Raw genomic sequence first — 22,217 nt, forward strand, 5'->3', positions numbered from 1 at the left:
TTATTGAAATTCAAAACAGATTTTTGCTTACCTCAGCCCATTTAGTAAACTTCGTTGTCTACACAGTAATAGTAGGAAAAAGTGCACTGATTCAAACACCCTTTTTGATTGATGTTGGCTATGGGCCAGTAACAGCTGTCTGTGGGAATCTTGCATATGATGACGTGCAAGCCATCGACAGCTTCGAAACTGGCAAGGAGAAGGCCTCGTTTGAAAAGAGAGTGTTTGAGAAAAGGGTGACTTTGCGCCTTGCTTGTGAGCTCCACGCGCCACCTGCGACGTACGACTGCAAAATTTGGCATAGGTGTTCACAGCTGCGTATGCTATCCTCAGACTGTGTTTTTTCACCAAGTCAGAGGGGTGGATCAGGACCACTTGTTTATTAACCCTTTAATGCCTGATTTATGTTGGAGTTGCAAAAATTGAAGACTTTGTTGTTTCTCACACTTTTGCATCTATATGGAAAAACTGAACTGGAAAATTTTGTGCTAGTACTTTTTTACTAAAAATCAGCATGTCGTGCATTTGCAACATTGTGCATTTGATCTTTCTTCGACCAATGCTGAAAATTTATTCAGCTTCAACTCGCAATTAAGGATTGCTTGGTTTTTCTTTCTTGTCAAGTGTTCTTTATTTTTTATAAAGCTCTTGAATTCGATCTTGCATTGAAGGTGTACAGTGAAACCACCATATAATGAAGTCATAAAAATCCACACTTTACTTTGTTACATAGAAGTTTCATTGCATTGAAATGCTGTGTATTCTCTTGTAAAAACCACAACTTGCACACCTGTAAGGGCAGCATACCTTAAAAATTTGGGCCTGAATATTTTGAGGAAAAGAAAAATCCTATTTTGAAACATGTCCATGCATTGACCACTTGCAAGTGCGCACCTCGTCAGCCCCTGTTTCTGCTGTTGATAGTCTGTTAACGAGATGCTGGTTGACCTAAGCAAAGGTGTGGTCACAAAATTAATTTCCTGGTGCCTTGTAGCTTGTCCTGCTGTACTTTCCACCCATGCCGCTGTTCGTGGGCAGATGGGTGTGGTATACACTGCACACCAAGGCTTTTTGGTCATTGAGCGTATATGTTCTTGCCGTAAGCTTTTCATCGTTTCCACACCACTGGAACCGTATGTGGGTGTTATCGACTGTTACATTTCGTTCACATATTTTGGAAAAATATAAGTAGTTTTTTTTTTTTTTCGCAACTTTACGCATGGCACGGCGTCTGCTGACAGTCACATTTGAGCAGTGCAGTATCATGTGCTGCAGGAACTCTGCGCTTTGTACGAACTGTAGATGCTTGTGCAGGGAGCTGTGAGTTTTTGTCACTACTGCACTACCTGAAACACACATGGGCACTAATTACTGAAACAATCTATTCATGTTTCATGAAGACCCTGATAGTTTTTTCGTTGCTCAACTTTATGTGCAGCGTGGTGTCTGAGGACAGCTTCACCTTGCAAGAGCGCACTTGCGGGGAAATTTCGTTATACTGAAATTGTGGATAAACATTTCTGTGTATTGTGGTTAAAAACACATGGCTTCTATAGATATGCAGTTACGAAAAGCAAGCCATGTGTTAGATTATTTTGGTACATTGGAGTTTGTTACATCAACGTTTAACTGTAGTGTGTATTGAGACAGGTGTGCATTGCAACTGAAGCACATTGAAACTGGCTGTCCTTTACTTTTAGGCTGCCTGTCGTTCTGCTTTGGAATACGTAGTATCCTTTCCTTGCTTGATAAGGTTCATAGCAGTCTTTGAAGCCCTTAAAAACCCTTCATTGTGAAATTGCTGTATTCAAGTTCTTGAAAGCCCTTTAATTTCATATAGTGCTTAAAAATCATTGGATGCTTTCAGCTAAGCATAAAAGATATTATTTGTGTGTGCATCCACAAGGGTTATGCAGTCCAAGAGTCAAGCCAATCCAATCTGATTATCATCTTTTCTTTTTTTAGCCATCTTGATTGCGGTGCCTGGTGATTGTTTATGCGAAAAAACTTCATGAGCACTCTTTTTTTTGTTTCATTTCGCATGCAATAAAAAAAAATGTTTGCTCATTCTTTGTGTCATTGTTCTGTTTTCAAGCTGTTATTGCTGTCGTCATGGTGCTTTAATTATTGAAAATGCTTTTTCAGTGCCTTGAAAGTCCTTGAAAACCCCTGAATTTTTTTCAACAAAAGCTTATATAGTTGAATCTCGTTAATTCAAACTTCTGGTTTATTCGAACTGACACTGTGGTCCCCTCAAAGTTATGTGTATTCGAATGGGAGAAAACACCCAATAATTCGAACGTGCAAGCATTTGAGATGGTTCATTCGAACATACTGCGTTCTGACAATGCGCCCAGCAGCGTGCCAAATCACGTCGCGGCGCCTCCGACCAGCATTGCTGACCCCGCCATAAAGGAAAAGCTTAGCAGAGACCCCTCAATGCTGCATGCGGGGGGGGGGAGGAGGAGGTATTGTGGTGGAAATTTTATCCTCTCTCAAATAGCAAGGTTGCTGTTTGTGTCGTGCTGTAATGCTCCAACCACACTAGTGGAAAAAATCTACGGGCACTTTGCTGAGCTAAACTGCGATAGGCGAAAGCCTATCTATGACTGCCTCTGTTGCTGTTGTCTGAACTGTTCTGTGAATGGATGCCACCGTGGCCGCGAGCATGGGATGCAATCACAGCCATATGGCTGCAAGGTTTGTTGCCGATGTGCGCACACCCCCACACGCATGTCCGCGCTCTCCCACATGCCCACTCGCACAGTGCTACTGGCATGGCACCTCCTCTCCTTGCTCCCCTTGCCAGTGATCCTGCATCCACCATGAACTGCACCCGGACACTCATGAGCCACTAAAGACTTACGCCTTAAAAACGCGTGCCGCAGGAGGGATCAGCCCTATGCCGATTTTTTGTGGCACGCCGTGGTTTCAAGCGAGCCTGGAGCGGAGGAGATCAATGAGAGTGGCCCCTTCAGTGACATACACGCGGGAAACTGGTGGCATGCAGAACTGCCCGACCGCTCTATTCGTACTCTCGTCTGGTTCAGCCGGATCACTTGTTTCGCACTATCTTCTGCTCGCGTCGGCTCTCACTCGCGCTTGTTTTGGTAGGCTTAGTTTGGTCTCATTTGCGCTTGTTTTGGTTGTCATGGTTTCTTTTACAATGACAAGTCTAAACTGAAACATCCCAATGGAAAGGTTGTCGGAGACAGCACGCCACATTCGTTTCTGTACAAGACGAACCCTGAATACAACGATGCGAAGGTGACACCCAGTACCTCATTCTCCTTGTCTTTTGCACACGGCGACACTGCAACAGAAGGGAGCACACCAACATGATTATGATCAGTGGCAATGACTTCATCATCTCCATAAGACATGACATGTTAACACAGGACGAAGAATGTAAATGCAGCAGCAATCTGTCAGTAGACTAAGGAAAAAGTATGGGAGATCGCAGAGGGAAGCAACTGCGGAAAAGCCATCAGGCTGGCAGGAAAGCAAATCCGCTTCCTTCCAGGCCCCTCCTTTCAATTGCGCTCTCATTGCCCTCCTCAACTCCCTCGTAACTCCCTCACCTTTGATGGTCTCGGTGCGTGTGCCTCCGTGCCGGTGTTGCCGGCCCAGCGCCTGCTTAGCCCACTCCCTAAAGTTTCGTTTTCTGCCATTATTGGGAAGCTAGCGTTAGCCGGCTTGGGCAGTTTCGTGGTCCTTGCTCGATGTGTGCTTGAGTGCTGCGATATTTCACAACTCGCACTGTTCGTGCTTTGTGCTACGGTGCACGAATACTTCAAGAACAAGTCCTTCCTTTAATTTGAACAAATTTTCGGGCCCCTTTGAGTTCGAATTATAGAGATTCGACTGTATGAACACTGGCTTGAGCACGCTGCTGCTTCAAAAAACAAAAGATGCATCTGAAAGTACTTAACTGCAGTCTTCACACCCTTTCTCATTTAGAGATTTCTGCCACTGCGGCATCTGACCTTGCTCGGTGCAGGGTATGTTCATTGCAGTCACTGACTTCGGGACCTCCTTCTGTATACAGTCGAACCCGACTATATCGAACCCATTTACATTGAATTGTTCTGTATATCAAACAATTTCTGAACATGGTATAGTTACAATGAGTATATATAGCAAAAATTATGCTTACATTGAACAAAAATAGCAGCGACTCCCGATATATCGAACGTCAAGCACCGCAAAGGTGCTCCCAGAAGTTGGCTTTCCCTCGTGGCTGCGGGGAAACACGGCAGTGTGGCTCCATCTAATCGCTCCCCCTGCCGTGACCGTGCTGCGTGGGGCGATCCATCGACACCCCCTTGCAAAAAACGATCCTGGCCCTCCCGCAGCGCTTGCTCAGACAGCCAGTCAGAGGCTCTTGTGCCCTCGTCATGCAAGCTGGCGCATGTGCGAGTTGTCTCGCTGCTATTTTGTTTATTGTGTTTGCACCTTGTGGGAGAACGTTTGCACCTCGTGGGCCTTCTCCCGCAGCGTTGCCATGATCCATGATGAAGCGGCAGTATTTACTTTTCGCTGTGAAGCTTGAAATCATAAATGCGGTCGAACACGGTGAGAAGTCAGATGACTCCACAACGTGCAAGATACTCTCTGCACGATCTTGAAGAATAAGGGGGAGATTAGGGCGAAAGCGGACAAACTCGCGACCTGGTGCTCGTGGCGCCCGATGCGTACGCACGGCCGTGTACAAGTGATTCACCCGAAATTTCTTCAGACGTGCCGGCTTCCGCGTGCCCATTGATGACAGTAAATTCTGATGAGTGCAACGAAGCCGTTGCCGGTGTTGCCGAAGTTTGGAGTGAGTTGTCAGAATTTTCGGAAGCCGTTGACGAGTTTGTGAGTGCAGATGATGGTGTCGCGACCACGGCAGTGCCCGTAAACGAAGGCTACATTGCCGACATCGTACTGAGCACAAGTGAAAGTGGGCACAATGAGGAAGCGACGATGGTCCTTTGTCCACATCTTCCGAGGTGATTGGTGTACTCGCACTAGTCCGGTGCTCCTGCGCGAATGTGGAAGTTTGCGGTCTCAGCTGCTCTGACTCTTTAGACAATGTTAAGAAGTGCGTGCGTCGCAGGCAGCGAAATTGCCCAAGCAGAAAAAAACACAGGACTATTTCATGCAAAACTAAGCTAGTTTCATCCATAAAGTGATATTATAAATGGTATGTGCTTTTTTGACGTCCAATTCTTTAGCAGCCTTATATCAAATTATGCCCTATATCAAACTGATAGGCATTTTTTTTTCAAGTTCGATATAGCCAGGTTCGACTGTATTAGCATCCTGTAATCTTTCCAATCATCGCAATAAAACCAATTCTGATTCTGATCCACTTGATGCCACCTTTTCTATTGCTAGGAGACATGCTTTTGGACCAACTGCAGTTTTCATATTCCTCACCCTCACTGCTCCTGTCCATTATTGGAAATAATGGACAGGATAATGGCCTTGAATATTGCATGCATAGTCATTGTCATCTATGTGCTGAGATAGCTGTCATCACTCTTGCCTTCTGGTGGAAGATGTGTACTGAGCCAACTTGATCATGATCTATAATTCTTTTCTTCTACTATTCTCAAAGGAAGGATAACAGTAAGACGATTCAGGATTTGGTGCCTCACTGCAGTATTCATGTCATCCTTTTTTCCAGACACAATACATGAGTCAAACAATTCGCCTGATGCTGTTGTTACTAGCATTACTGTATATATGCTTCTGAAGGGAGCAGAGTTGTGCAAAGGTCCACCAACTTGTGTGTAATACAAACCAAGGTTGTGAGGGAACCCCACATGGGACATACTCAGTAGCCAAATGCATAGCTACATCGTAGTTGACCCGTGCTACCCCAGCGGCCTACCCTGTATATCTGGGCTGCTTAGTAACCACTTTATTACACAATTAAGTTACGCTAGTTGTTTGATTTCCTCTGAAAGAATAGACATATCCTGTTTCATGTGTTGAGAGATCGTCTAGTATTGCAGTCTTCAGTATTGCATGGTGGCACCATCTGTCAAAATATGCAAAACTACAACTCTGAATGAATTCAAAATACTAAAAAAAAAACGTGTTTATGATGCAATTTTAGCACTGAAAAACAAACAAACAAGACATACTAATTTTCAGAAGCAGTCGCCTAGGCTGTGGTGATGCAGGGACATTGCCACTGCCAACTCTGTTTATTTGTGCCTTAGTGGTGGCTACTCCATGATGCATGGTTGCTTTTGATGATGTTTGACAAACGGGGGTGCAAGCGGGTGAATGGAAAACAATTGCACAACTCTTGATCTCTAAAGGGAGCGATATGCGGTAGCTCTAGTTGCTATTGCGCCTGTTGAGTCGTTTGTTGCCTTACTCAAAGAAACATCTGCATGATGCACAGTCATTTTGTAGAACTGTTAATTGATGACAATAAGTCTAGCGCACTTGTTACCTTGGCACCTTTCTGCATTTGACTGACACATGTGATTGCTGTTTACTGACACTGTCTTTCTATTTTTGTTTTGTTTGTATAGCTTTAATTTTATTTGTACAGTTTGTTTTATTTTTTTGTTCATCTTGTTTGTAATGTACCCCCACTGTAATAATGCCCTCTGAGTGCATGTAGTGATCTTAATAAATAAAATAAATACATAAAAACAATGTGCATCTATTGTATTAAATGGGCACACAAGACCCTATAGTTAGTTGGAGCCCTTCCTTGAGCGATGCACCCACTATGAGAAGTAAACAGCATGTGAGCATTGTGCTTAGCTATACACTCAGTGGTGCATTGAAGCAGCAGAATCCGTGAAATTGCGGGTTTAAAGCATTGCCAGTGACACTACAATGGGTGCTCATAGTCTGGCTGCTCACCTCATTTCATTAATGCTGCTAAATTATGTTCATATTGTATGTATTCGTTTACTCTGTGTGCAGTCCATTTCCATCGAACTACAAGAGTGCAGAAGGCACAAATGCTTGAATGAATTCATAATAAAGCAGAAATCCAGGCATTTTGCTGCTAAACTTGCATTTTGGTAAGGTTATTGATGGAAGGGAGAATGTTGAGATGCATGACAACAAAAAGTTAAAGAGAATGAATGTGCTGTAGGCCTAGTTGGTTCATACATGCAGATTTAACGAGGCACACTTTAGATGGCACAAGCCCAGGTTGACCTTTGTTCTTTCCTGCCAATAAAATCTATCTTAGATGGCACAAAAGAAAATGGACACAAAACAATTGCTAAATTGTTAACAGTTGTGAGTTAGTGCTTGTCTTGTGTCTACGTTCTTATTTCCCATCTAAGGTGCGTACTTCTTAAACCTGCAAACAAACAGCATATTTATTTCGCTGCCAGTCTCATCTGCTATATTGGTAGACGATGATGGAAAATTGCATAGTTGTATGTAGTCAACTCTAGACTCATCTAGAGTTGCTCGCTTCTTGTTCAATTTATTGGTCAAAGGTGGCACTCCAATAATTTGCAGTGACACCATGGACGACACAGACAGAAACTAGCATGGAAATTGTGCGTGGTAGTGTGGACTTGGCGTGGATTTGGTGTCACAAACTTGTGACACTGGGCATTAGAGGGCTAATGTGATGTTTACCATACATAAACCCTCTAATTCCTGCTAGGAAACTTCAATTTTCCTGCCTACAAGAACTCACTAAAACTTCATAACTACATCGAAATAACTGCAAACTTTTTTCTTTCTCTTTAAAAGCTAGATTTCTTTAGTTCCTTTATGCTTTAAGTACTGAAAAAATTGTTACCCCTAACTTGATAAGGGGACCAAGACAGGGTTGTATACAGCAGACTTCCATTACTTTGGCAAAACTCAGTTCAGCGTTTCTTGATATGTGTTAAAGAGCCTCAAAAGCAGTGGTGGGATTGCTGCACTAATCTGCATCATTTTGTTAAAAGTAGTATATTCATATTACAAATGATAAACTACGCCAGAGCTGCGCTGCCTGAGTGCAGGTGGTGGGAGCCACCAACCCATATGCAAAGGTTTACCTAAGTTTCCCAGTGCATCAGACAAAGACAGAAAATACACACACACACACTGTGTTGAACTAACAACTGAAAAGTTTTTTTTTTTTGCCTGAGAGCATACACTTCGCACAAGAAAAAAATAAGAGAGACAAAAGAGCAAAAGCACAAAGCAGCAATCTGCAGGAGCATCCAGCGGCCTGTGTTGCTGTGTCACTTAGTGTGTGATATGAAATTGCACTCCTTGGCAGAAATGATGAAGCCGCACTGATGCACTTTCCACCTCATTTTGAAATTTTTCGTGCTTCAATGATTGTTATAGTGAGCTCATCTTTTCCTTTTGTGAATGCATGTGCTTGAGCAAATAGAAGCCGGTAACCACAATCACGACAATGCACACCAAGGTGCCCACTGACAACCTTTTCGGCATTATATCTACGTTCTCGGAGCCATTAATTTAGGCATAGTTGAGTTTGGCCTGCATACTCCCCCTTGCACGATAATGGTGTCTGTAAACTATGCCTTCACCACATGACAAGAACTTTATGCTTAGTGGTGTACCCTTGTTTTGTTGAGAAGCCAAGCTGTCATTGGCCTGAGAGTACAATCTTGAAAGTTTGTGAGGTGCAGAAACCGCAACATTGACACCTCGAGTGCTTCAAGCATGTTTCGAAAGCTCAAAGGTCAAGAAAATACGTCAGTATGTAGGTGATTATTTGGTGCTCTTATACTGTGACAAACGTACCCTTGACAATACTGATGTGCAGGCGGTGTCATCGATGTGGCAAAAATTACAACCGTGAATAAAGCTGCCACTATTCAGATTATTCACCCTAGTTGTTGGTAAGGTGATGTCCTACGGCTTTCCGTGCGCTGTTCTGGTGCTGCGAAGAGATGCTTATTGACTCTACACCAATCCATAACTGTCACTTGCTGACTTCTGACAAAAGAGCGAGTGTTAGGCCAAGTGAAGTAGTGCAGCAATAACGAAAATTAATCTATGTAAGTGAGGCAGCTGGCCATCGCGGGAAGCTTGCTGCTATATATTCACATTAGTCAGCAGCATCCATGGCATAATCATCGTCAGCATCCAGAGTTCATAACTTTTGGTCACTGATTTCTGACAAATCAGCTATATTAGATCCATTGACGTAGTGTGGTGATAACGAAAATTAATCTGTGCAAGGGAGGCAGCTAGCCATCACGGCAAGCTTGCTGCTATATGTTCACGTTAATCATCAGCAGCCACCTCTTTCGGATCCATGGGCTACCTGCAGGCAGTTGTTGAGTCTACCTGTGAATTTAATCGAAAACATGCGAGTACAGGCAGAAAGCTCCAAATTGAATTGGGTAAGACTGCAATGATGCATGACATCCATTGGGCTGCGCTGTTGGCAGATGCAATCTCCCAATGGCCTCGACTATCATGAAATTTCAGATGGACATCATTTCTTAGCTAGTTTACAGTTTTCTTCTGGATTATGCTTCACTAATAGCGTGCCAGTTGGATTGCTACGTGCAGTCATGAATACGCTGTCGACGCATGGTTACATGCGCTCTTGACACACCTAGTTTTGGTTTCATTCACTAATGGTGCAGAAGGGGGTCGCATTCTGGGGCACTTATGAGTGGGGAACGTTTTGTCACTTCAAATAAGTACTTTTCATTTGTTTTAAAAGTGGCATTGTTATAACCATGCAATAGAAGATAAAAACAAATGAGGATAAAACTGTTGTGTTGCATATAAAGAATAAAAAAAAATGATGTATTTAGTTTCGATTACACGGTGAATTCTGCAATGCTTTCATTAGTTGACACGCTTAAAACTTAGGGGTAAATATATCCATGTACTTAAGCTGAGCATGCCATGTTACAAAATCTGCGAAACCACAAGCATGAAAATTTTTGTTTTTGTAACAAACTGCGATCTGGCTTCCAGTCAGTAAAACTAATGGCATACCTAACATATGTACAGCCTGTGCTAGAATATGCTAGCATCATTTGGGATACTTATCAGTCTGGGTTAATTGAGAGACTAGAGTACAATGGGGGTAGAAAATCCAGGTTTATTCTAGCAAGATTTAAGACCCTGAATTCACCGAACTTGCCTATACTCACTGAATGAAGGTGCATAGCTAGGTTAAAATTTTTGTTCCTTCTTACTAAGAACACTTTATTTAATAGTGTGACAAGGTAGAACATTGTAAACAAGCAAAGATAGTACTTTTCAGCTTCCACAGATGCACCTTAACAGTTATGCATACTCTTACTTTCCAAGAACATTTAAAGAATGGAATATGCTACCAACATCAGTGCGACAAAGCACCAGTATAGAAGCACTTGAAAATAAGATAAAAGTTATGTGAAACATGCACATATGTATATATTGTATGCACAGGTTTTTTTCTTTAGTGCTTTATTTTAATTGTACTTCTTTATTCTGAATATGTAATGGACTATATTGTGTGTGCACCTTGTTTTCTTTTGTGCTGTAATGTATTAAGTGAGTTAGGTTGCTATGTAATGTGATTGTCATCTAATGTTGTATGGATCACGGAGGTGCTGCTTCTGACCCACCCTGTAACGGCTAATAGGCCAACAGTATAAGTAAATAATATTAAAAAAGTTAATTATAGATGCATTGGATAGTGTCAACCACATTTGCATGCCTTGTTGTGGTCGAATGAACAGAAGATATTAGTGTAGTGGAAGCTTTGGATAAGCCCAAGCAAAGTTTGGTGCCATATGTGCATCCGACAATTAGCCCCTCAGCAGCAGCAGCTCATTGAGGCAAGCTAATGATGCTGGAAGTGAATGATAAAACTCGGTGTATCAAGCCGAGATGGTCAACACAAAGGTACGCAGCAGGTGCATTTCTGGATTAACTTCAGTGCTCCCACATTCTTTGCCAGGTTACCCCAATTGCTGGGATTGGTGCAGACTACCTGTTGTGAGCTGACACATGTGCAGCGGTGGAGGTGGGGAGGGGTGGCATAGCTATCCCATGGCACCAGTGGTGCGTACACCTGCAAAAAGGTCTAAGTTCACCTCCCATCCTTGATGGATTATGTATTGTTCCTACTCTGCTGATACCATGAGTCAGTGCTGTCATTATCTAGCCATCTGCTGAGTAGCTGCACAATGTGACAAGATGGTGAAGCTTTGGTCACTCTTTGGGGATGAAAAGTCATTGATGCAGATGGCATCTTGTATTGCCTGTTCAGGATAGGTGGAAACAACCTGTGTCTAGGTGTCTACATTAGAACCCAAGCTAGCTTGGGCAGTGCTAGAGAAATTGCTGCAAACAAACTGTCAGTGTTTTCTCATATGTGCATGCACTGATGATTACATTGTGTGGGGCTGAAACAGAGGCCCTTGTCTGCCATGTGGGATCACCTGTCCCATTTTGCATTCAGCCGAATTCTGAGTCGGTGAGTGTCCCATGATGATTATACAACACTACTTCAAGGCAGTGGCCAAAAACTACCCATCTCATACAAGTGCAGTACTGTGGCAACAAGCAATTCTTGGCATCTGCAAAGGCAATGACAGTACCAAGAACTATCTGCATTCAATAAAATATAACAAAAAAGAAACCAGGACAAACAAACCTATTCAAGGTTTTTCATGAAGTAGTGCATAGATCATGCATTAATAATGATGTCTGTTTTTACACCTATGAACACCGTTAATGGAGATGAAAATTTAATTAAAAGCCCACGCGCCCTTATTCTTAAAGCAGTCAGTCTGTTTGCCAGCAGAGATGATGTTACAGCTCTCTCCTATAGGTCTCACCTGCAGTGCACAAATTGTCAGCAGCAATTCAAACAATACAGGGGTTCCCGTGGAAAGCAGAGCACACAACTGTCACTGGAAATAAGCTGCCCAGCAAGAAAGGAAGGAGAAGAAAAAAGTGGAACCATGGCTTGTTACATAAATATCATGTGAGCCTTTGGATCCAATATGGGAGAAGGCAGGGGAGAAATGTTGCTTGCGGATGCTCATGGGAGAGAGCCTCTGCTGTGAGGAGGTTAACTCACCGCTTTGCATAACCAGATTGCAACATTTCGTTTGCTTGTATCTCCTCTATTGATAAACCTTTTTTTCCTACAGTAGATCACTTTATGGTATGGACTTTGCTTCACAACTTTCAAGGTGTTACCAAAATTTTCTAGGGGGCTCGAAGAGGAGCCGCTTAAGTGAGACAGAACAAGGGTCGAGCTAGTTCTAGTAAGTTGTGGACAGTGAAGACGTCGGTTTTCATGCAATTTGGAATTGTTGCTTTGGATAACAAAAGGGAGTTTACTCTTGAGCTCATGTTCTTGCAAGTGAATTATCAAGTAGAGACGGGTGCCATGGCAAGGTGAAGTTTTAAGATCACTGGGGCATATGACACAGTGAAAAGTTTGAAGCAATGAAGGATTTGGTTGCACTGCTTATCCTATATAAAAGTGCAGGACCCCTTCAAGTAATGTCAACCAGAGTGTACCTTGCAGAAATGTTGTTACTTGCATGCCTTGTAAAATATACATATTCAGCCAGCTGTGCAGGAAACTTGCATCCAAATAACTGCAGTTTTGACGTAATAGTCCTGCAGAAACCCTCAAGGTGGAGAGAAGTAATTAATAAAAGGAAAATCAGACATCCACCCAAACGTAGCAATTGCTAAAAAGGAAACCCATATAGGTTCTTTGAAAGAAAAGCCTAACAGTTGAAGAAAAATTTGTCCTGGTCCGGGACTCAAACCCAGGACCACCGCCTTTCCGGGGCAGCCACTCTACCATCTGAGCTAACCAGGCAGCTATATTCATCCGAGGAAGGAGGAAATCGAAGCCGTTTTTGATAGGTTGTGGATTTGTGCTGTGATTATTTTGTCGGGGCCGGGTGTTTTGTTTTCTTGCATCTTCACGATGGAACATTGCAGCTAATGAGGACCGTGAGGGCCAGGTCTTCCGGGTCATATGTGGATGGCATTACAGCCGCATTGTGGATGTCCTGAAGGTCTGAGAAAAGCTGGTCTTTAGAGTTGTACATGTTCTTGAGTTTGTTGGTGGTTTCTCTTTTACTCTGTGGGGTTGCCGGTATGAGATGCCACACAGAGCCAAGATGTAGGGTGTCTGTCGTTGATTCTGTTGCTCATGGTGATCCAATGTTCTCTGGTGAGGTGATCGAATATTTTGGTATCTCATCGATTAGAAGATTGATTCAATGTCTCAGTCAGCCATTCAGTTTGTTCCATTTCAAGCGCTTCAGGATGCCGTGGTATGTCTTTTATAGCTGCAGCCGGGGTTTGTCTACGTGTGGAACATCCACTGAGGCCTCAATTTTCTGTGTGTTTGTCCACTCCTGCAGTGAGAGGCCTAGCGGGTGGTTCATGGGTTCATTGCGAAATTTTTGCCAGTCTGTTTGAAGATTGCACCATATACAGCGTTTGAATGCCCCCGTATGCAGTGTAATTTGAATTAGTGTGTAGTCGCTGGTGAGGGTGATGTGGGTGTTGTGCCAGGAGGATCCTGTTCCTTTATGAGTGTAAAGTCTGGTGTGGTGTCTCGTTCCCCTGAATTGCCATGGCGTGTGTGAGAATTGGGGTTGCTGAGCAGTGTGAACTGTGACTGTTGAATGCTCTATAGTGGCGAGTTTCTCTTGGGAGGTGTTTTTGGTGTACCTTCGTGAAGTGTGCGCTGTGTTGAAGTTACCGCAGCGGTGGCTTAGCAGTAGAGCATCCTCCTTGTATGCTGGAGGTACCGAGCTCAAATCCTGGTGCCGCTGGAAACCCACTATTCTTTTTTTTCTTTTTTTTTTCTTCTAATGAGTAGAGATGTTCCTTGGCCTGATGCTTGGCTTTATGTGGGGGTTCACATCTCAAAAAAGGGCCCAATAGAGATTTACAAGTTGTCTCTGGGCGCCTCTTGTCCAACCACAGGCAGCCGCGTTGAAGAGCATCCACCGAGGCTGTGGGAGGCAAATGCTTCCGCCAGGTACCTACCAGTAAAATACATACAAGCACGCTCCTAGCCTGGTGCTTGGCCATTATGGGACCTCAGCGCTTGGAAAGGGGTGTTTGTCCTCAACCTGAACATGTCCCCACCTTAGTAGGTGCATTTGGGGCACCTCATGGGAAATGGCCGCAGTGGGGGCGGCCCAAACATCACTTTTTTGTGCTCATGATGGTTTCGACAGGAATTTAGGGCACAGGTTTCTATCCCAAGTGTATCACCCCGAACGCCAGGCTGGGGTACACCTGTGCCCATTTAAACCAGTGGGTGTCTGATGGCAGTGGGATTCGAACCCACAATCTCCCATAGCCGAAGTGGGGATTCTACACATATATTTATATAGATTTGTTTAATATACATGAAATTGATTTGTAAATTTGTAATTAACTGCAGAGGTAAACTGTTGAAAATCAGTGGGCTTCTGTTTTGCCGCACTACTGCAGCTCACTGTTGCCTTTCTGGCCCGCTCTGCTTCATTGAAGAAAACTTATCTGCCTATTCGCATCAGCAGGATGTGGACCATGGTGCAGTGGAGTGTTTCATGTGCTGTTATGATGGCCAGATGTTTCCTCACGAAAGCTGTGTGTGTGTTGTGTGAATACTATAGGCAGTGCATCTTGTTAACCTCTTGAGGACTCATTTGAAAAAAAATAATGGTACTGAAATGGCAAATTTTTCATGACATGAAATGCTTCAATAACATCTTCAATAAAACACGTTGTGGGGCTAATTGGTGCATAGCTTTCACTAGGTGGAGCGCCAATAGTGACGGCACACAAGAAGGAATACAGACAGGATAGGGTTGTCCTGTCTGTATTCCTTCTTGTGTGCCATCACTATTGGCGCTTCACCTAATGAAAACATCTTCAAAATGCAAAAATAACTCTGGGGACATTTGTTGGGATCTTATCCATGTTCTGGGGACAAAGGAATGACAACACAGTAGTGCAAACAATCACAAGGCCATTTGTTGCACCTTTCATACACTAATGCCTGTTAGCCAAATTGCTATCCACATCACGTCCTCGCTTTTGCTATCATCCTCCAACGCATAGCAATCTACTGCACTAAAATGCCGTACAGATGATGCCATGTTTGTTTGAAAGAACAGGAAAATCTCTGGGATGCAAACAGGGCAACCTCAGCACACAAGAATGCCTGCTGCCATCTATGTTATAAATGGAAAAATACCCTTTGACTACATCTGTTCATCATAAGCCAAAAAAGTGACAGTTACTCACAACAAGTTCGTGTTGTCAAAGATACCGTAAGTGGTTAAGGGGAGATGGTGGTTAGGCTCCTAGCAAGACTTCTGGGTGCCACGCTTGTGGGGCAATGTACTGTGTGAAAAGCTAGTATTTTCGGGCTAGCCCTCTGCTGTTTCACTGCCACATGACCAAGTTTTTCACCATGGTTCCCTTACTCATCATGTCGTAGCTGGGTGTGATGGGTGTGATGGGTGTGAATTTTGTGAGCAGGCAAGTTTGTGCTCTTCTGAACGGGCAAAGTGGGTTTTGTCTTGATTTCATTTCGTTGTGTCAAGGTGTTCTGGGATAGGCTTAATGTTGGTTTCAAGAACAGTGGCAAGGGCAGTGGCTAGTGTGCTTTCTGTGACAAAAAATTCTTTTTGTTGTTGTTATAATGACCCCTGAGCCATAGCTTGTTGAACATGTTCTGCGATCTGGGATTTGGGCCAGGCTTCAGACTTTTTGAGACATTTTGATCCTGTTTTTCTTGTTTGGCTTCACACTTAACCTTAAGCTCCTGCATGGCTGCATTGTGCTGGCATGGGCTTGTAGATGATGGCAGTTGGGATTCCGCGTTTGAGTCTTGGGTTGGTGTAGTCAAGAATTAAGGTGTGCGAGGTAGTGCAGTAGTGGTGTAGGGAGCAAGGCATATTATTCTTATGCTTGTATGTCAATGCAACTGCCATGTTGTAGGAAGCTTGCCTGCTGGTCAGAGGTGGGGGAGGGGGAGGGGGTAAGATTTATGAAAGGTTGCGGGTAAGTTTTGTGCAGTGCGAACTTCATTCGTGAAGGAGCTGTGCTATCGTTGAGTGTGCATACTTTGCTGCACGTGCTCTTATGCTGTAGAGGTTGGGGATGATGGTGTAGGGTTGGGTAGGCCGAGTGGCTGACTTGCCGTCGCCCATCTTCGAGACCTGGATTGAGTTGGTACCATGGATGATATACTAGGAGAATGGCAGCAAACTTGAGAGTAGAAAAATCAAGAGGCAGACATAGACAAAAAGACAGGAAGGTGGCTACTCTCAAGTTTGCTGGCATTCTCCTAGTATAACCATGTACCAACTAGCCCAACAAGCCACTCTTATGGTACGATGGAGACACTGCAGGTGCTTGAACGTGGTGCAGCATGGTGTTTGCTTTTGTTGCAGCTTCTTCGTGGTGTGGTGGAGGTGCTTTGGTCCTCCTTAATGGTGAATTTTGGCTGAGGGTGCTTGAGAGTCCTGTGAGGGTTGCTGAGCTTCACATTGGCAAAGTTTCTTGGAATAATCAGTTTGTCGCTGGGCTTTGTCTGCAGTAAGGAAAACCTCCCAATAAGGGTCACTTGTGTGACGGTCTTTTCTGAGGTGGGAGCACCTGGTAAAGCAATGTGCTCTTAGTCTGGGATGGGCAGGGTTGTACATCCCTTGCTTGACAATGCCGGTTTGTGGACAAACACCAGCCTGGTGCCCAATGCTGAAGAACGTCCTGCAGAATTGGGCTTTAGGGCAGGGAAGGGTGCATGATACAGACCTCTCATGTAATAAACAATTTGGGGCATGTGTGACTGCATCCCATTGTTTGAGGGGCAGGATTTCAACGTTTTAGTTCCAGAACCCCTTCATGAAATCTTCAGGCGACCTGTTGGGGGTAGCATTGTGGATAACTCTACTGCATGAATGCGGCGGCGGTGCTGTGTAGATGAGTGTGGAGTAAGTTTTGCCACGCATGATGGAATTTTCTGGCACAATATGACTTCATGTGAGGAGTTGGCACTCATTGGCAGGAGGGAAGGGAGCACTTCGCAGCAGCAGGGCGAAGAGAGGAGCTTGCTTGCTGTGGTGTGGGCTGCCTTATTTCCATGGTTCCTTCAGTGAACCAAAATCCTACTGCTTCTGGCTCAAATGCTGGTTCTTATGAGTGTCTTGGCATTGCGCTGCTAAGCCCAAAGGTGCAGGATCAAATCCTGGTCGTGGTGGCAGTATTTTGATGGGATGAAATGCAAGAACGCCTGTGTACCGTGCAATAGGTGCACATTAAAAAACCCCAGGCGGTCAAAATTAATCCGGAGTCCCCTACTATGGTGTGTCTCATAATCTTATCGTGGTTTTGGCATGTAATTACGTTCCAGAATTCAATTTTTTTAATGAGGAACTGCCCACGAGTGTTTCTCACAAGTTAGGCATTGCAGTTGATACCTGCTGACAGTTGGTGAATGTCAGAATAAAGCCTTTCATTTGGAGATTTTGGTACAGTTTTGTAAACAAGGACAAACTACATTATGTTAAGGATTTTTTTTCTTTCTTTTTCTTCTTTTTTTAACGAAAGAAAGCATAACACTTTGGTATCCTGATCAATTTAATTTGTGTGATGGCAGAGATTGTTCACAGAAGCACCCCCCCCCCCTTTTTTTTTAAATTGTAGGCAACCTCTGAAAATTGAAGAAGTTTAGTTTTTTGCAGCATTGCCGATCATTTTTTGTGTGCTGCAAACTGGCAGTGATAAGTCTGAAGAAAAGATATTTACAAATACATTCAGTGTGCGAGAGCTTGTTCATGCAGACCTTGTTATATTAGACTATTTATTTAGACACAGTAAGTACTGCTTATTGGTGAGGATGTTGTGGTTGAGAATGGCACTTATTTAAGGATGAATGTTTAGCTTTAGATGAAAGCTGACAGGACCTTGGAAGAAGCATAACTTTTTCTATGCAGTAGGCCCTGTGTTTAATGCTAAAATTTATTTATTCATGTATAATGATACATCCATGTCATTGTGGTAATACTGTATTGATTTTGATCACACCATGTTCTTACTGGGCATGCATTTTTAGATAACTATGATGATTATACATCAAGGGGGCACCTTGAGAAAGGGAGCATGCAAGCATGTGGCCTGTGTTGTGCAGCTTTGACATTTAGTGCTGGCTGGTGGTGGCTTAAGACATTAGCTACTTGCACATGCAGTGACCTCCCACTATGCCCACAGTGTACTCAGCTCATAATGGATATTCAAAGATGCTGTGTAATAAACATTTGCCTTGTTGGGAAGCAGAATTTCGATCAGCCTAAAGTTGAGCCTTTGCAGGGAGGGATTATGAGTGACTTTTGTTTGCATTCTTCTATGCTGACTTTGATAGAAATCTGTTTTCTGATAAACAAGCATTGTCTTTTTTAGCTCCACTGTGCTTCATCTTACCGGCAATGCTCTGTGTGCACCACCCAGACCCTGTGTCTTGTCTTGCATGCATGCACTCTTTCTAAAGGTCCTTTCTAGCTGTGCTTTAGAAAAAAAAAAAATACTCGAGCAAGATGTGTCCTTGTACCTGCTACTTGCGTCAGTGTTTGCACGTGGTCTTAATGTGGGCACTTACTAAAATAAGGACCTCTTACATCTATTGATTGCTGGGCTTTGTATGTGTTGCATGAGGCTTGTTACAGATATGCATGGCATTGGTGCTTTTTTTCCTGCTGCTTTCTTTCTTCTTTGCATGGCAAGCATCTACCGGGCTCATCTTTTCACTTTAGTAAGTTGGCCATTGTATTTTGGTTTAATTTCCATTCAGGTTGGTTTAAGTGTCGAGTAATCATGCCTATAATTTGCAGTTGATGTTCCAGGCCTGGCTTGTTATTCCCATGGAGGCACCTTCTGTACAGAGTCAGCGCCACCTGTGCTCATTGTCCAAAGAGGACCGTGAGTGTGACAATGATGACAACAACAACCTTGACAGGATAAGTCATGATGAGGACCCTTGGGAATGGTATGCTCCATCACAATATAATGGCCCCGCTACAAGGAATTCAGTGTGTTTGTCCTTTGCAGCCACTCAATTATAGGAACAGGAACTCTTTCTTTTCTCCACTGTAGCAATGTGGTAATGAAATGTGAATCTAATCACTTTTACTTACATAATTTATGTTTAAGGTTCCTGACATCTTATTCTTCTAAAACTTTTGTGTTGGTTATGTGGCTTCCAAGAGTGTTTAAATGGATACTAAATAAGAACACTAGAACAGTTTAGTCTGGCAGATTATTTTTGCTTCACGGTGTACTGGTGTTGGTCATTACTAAGACCTACTCTGATTAACAGTGGTCGAACAAGAGATGTCCCAAGCTGGTGCCAGCGTTTCGAGTAGGGAACTTGTCCAAACATTGGCTCCAGCCTGACACATAAATTGTTTGACAGCATTCCTTTTTTGATGGGGGAATGTGTGCCTTTCAAAATATTGGCTCCAGCGTGTGGCTTCACTTGTTCTACTGTTGATCACTTCAAGCCTCCATCTTCCTGCAAACCTCTGTCCTGTTAGGACCAGCTCTTTCCCAGCTGCTTCAGGAAGGTGGCTCGAGTAGCGGTCGCACAGACTAGCAGCACTGCTGTCAAGTTTCGGTTCCAGCCAGAGTTTCATAGTTCCGGTCTGCAGGTGCACAGAAGGGGAAACAACAGAACCCAAAACAGAACACAGGCATGTGTGTACATGCATATGCATGTCTAGCACACCTGTGCCAGTGCTGTAAAGGCAGAAATTTCAGCGGACATATGCTTGTGTTTATCACAGTCGTGCTTGCTCTGCTAATCCTGTGAAGGTAGAGAGTGCAACGAATTGAAATGGATGCATGCTTGTACTTCTCACTCCTTGCTTCTCTGAAGGCAGAGGCATAAATAGCATGCTGGCTTACAGTAAATGCTGCCTCACCTGGCTTCTTGACAATTTATTAAGACAGACAAAAAGACATGCAGGCATTCTTCACACATTGTTTTCAGTTGCGGAAAATGCGCCATGTGATTCCAACTTGTTGCGGCAGTGCCCCCCTCTCCCTCTTTGGGGAGCAGTGTTTTCCATGAAGGGTGGGCAGTGTTTGTAAGAAAGTAATGATATATATCAAAGCAATCTTGACCCCCCTTCAACTTCATTAAAGTGAGTTTTTTTACTGTAAATACCTGGATTGATGTCAGAATAGCCAAAGTGTAGTGTTTTCTACTTTACTCATGTGTGAATCGCAAAAGTTCAGGGAGAAGGCCAGATGTAAGTGGCCGAATGATTCTGTTGCATGGGAGCCACTGTTGTTGCAGAGAGGTGCTAGTTTCTGAGTGAATGCATGGAGTAACTAAGCTCTGCTGAATAATTTCCTGTCATTCAATAAGGATGCCTTGCCTTTAGGCAGCCTACGAATTTGGCATTATGAAACAGCGTTCGTCTTGTGCATTTCATATTTGTGTTTTGCCTTTAGTGCTGTAAGCATGTTTCATATTGCCAGTAACCAACCCACTCAGCTTTCAGCAATAATAATTGTGTATTTTTCTCTAGACAACTCAATTTATTGTTTCAACATTCTGCTTGGGTATTAGTGGAATGTATGAGCCAAATCAGAAAGTCTTTGCCCCTATTTTTTTTAGCTGAATTACAGCTGTAAATGCAAAGTCAGCATATCCATATCCATTCCCAGCGGTGGGCCTTTGTTGGACTGGCCCGGCTTTATCTGCTGGTAGCTCTGCAGCATGGTGCTGCTGTCAGTTGTTGAAGATGTAGGTTGTGCTTCACATATCCACAGTGTACGAGCAATGAAGTGCGATTTATTTTCTATGGAGCAAGGGACGAACGCCTATCGAAACCCACAGGAAAACACAGCCCATGTATGCAGAAAGGTGTCTGGCTTTGAGAAGTGCAGGGTAGTGATGATATGAGCTCGCAAAAGGCCGTGAAGACTTGCATGACAATGAGCATTCGTGGAGGCCGCGTGCATTGCTGACTGACCATAGGGGCATCTCAAATTTAGTGCTGTGATGGGACTAATGTCTCAGCCAGTGTGGGGACTATGTGAAAAAATAGTGCAAGGTACGTAGAATAGTACGCATATTTGTAATTATACCTGTATGTACCTTATTTTGGCTAATAAAACATAGGGGCAAAGACTCTGATTTGCCTTTGTACGTGGTAGTCTGCATATGTATGAGGCCTGTCTAAAAAGTTTTGCAGTATGTTTGAAAAAAATTCATTTCAATAACTTGTGGTCACCTGCAAAAGACTCTTCCCCCCCCCCCCCCCCCCCCATTGGACATAATACACTGGTTGTACTTGTTCGATTGCTGGAAACACCCTTAGACGTCCTTTCCTGTTTAGCACTTCAGAAGCGATGTTTACTTTTGAGCTGTCACATCCACCAAATGCTGCCCCCAGAGCACCAATTTACATTTTGGGGAAAAAAAATGCATGGGGCTAAATTTGGTGAGTAGGGAGGGTGCACCAGAACTGTGATGGAATTGTATAGCAAAAACTCAAGTGCTGTTCATGGAGAGTGCACAGGGGCATTATTGTGGTGCGAAATCTAGCGCGCCCCTCTTTTGACAAATTTGGTTGCATGTGGCACACACAGTGTCTCAGACGCTTCAGGACCATCATGTAGGAAGCTGCATCGATAGTTTGACCTTCAGGCACAAATGCATGATTCACAATTCCATTACAATCAAAACACAATCAACATTATTTTAATTTTTCTCTGTTCTTTCGCACTTTTTTTTTTTGGCCTTGGCTCATGTTTCTTTTTCCATTTCCACTCCTTGCTCTGTGAATTCAACTCGGATGTCATATTTGTAAACCTAAGTTTTGTCGCTGCTGACACCCCTTTGCAAGAATTCATCGTTTTTGTCTGAAGTTTTCCACTCAATGCAACATTCTTTTCATCGCAACTTTTGCTCTGGAGTCAGCAGTTTTGGCACTATCTTGGCGCAGATCTTCCCTATGCCCTTCCCGAAAACACTGGACCTACTTGAACAGAGTTCTTTTCTTTAGGGCATTCTTTCTATAGGCCTTTTGGAACATTTGATGAATTTCTGCACCATTCTTGCCCAATTGCACAAGATATTTGATATTGAGCCTTTGTTTGATCTGTTCGTCGATCTCCATTTTGACAAAGACTAAAGATGCTGCATAAAATTCTGCCTTGGCATACAGCAGTTTGGCTCATACTAGAAGTCACACCTTTCTTTGTGTGCAAGTGTC

General features: G+C 43.5%; 1 protein-coding gene across 2 annotated transcripts in view; it reads left to right on the plus strand.

Annotated features, from left to right (window-relative positions):
* csul (protein arginine N-methyltransferase 5) overlaps positions 1-22,217 on the plus strand; it is a 116,507-nt gene that overhangs the window by 41,724 nt on the left and 52,566 nt on the right. The window contains exon 5 of one of the 2 annotated variants that reach the window (XM_070529551.1): positions 18,825-18,979. In XM_070529551.1, coding sequence (XP_070385652.1) covers positions 18,825-18,979 — 155 coding nt within the window. The remainder of the gene's footprint in view (positions 1-18,824; positions 18,980-22,217) is intronic. The other variant, XM_070529554.1, reaches the window with a different exon arrangement.

This window comes from Dermacentor albipictus, chromosome 1 (genome assembly GCF_038994185.2).
Source record: "Dermacentor albipictus isolate Rhodes 1998 colony chromosome 1, USDA_Dalb.pri_finalv2, whole genome shotgun sequence".
NCBI classification, from domain to species: Eukaryota; Metazoa; Arthropoda; class Arachnida; order Ixodida; family Ixodidae; genus Dermacentor; species Dermacentor albipictus.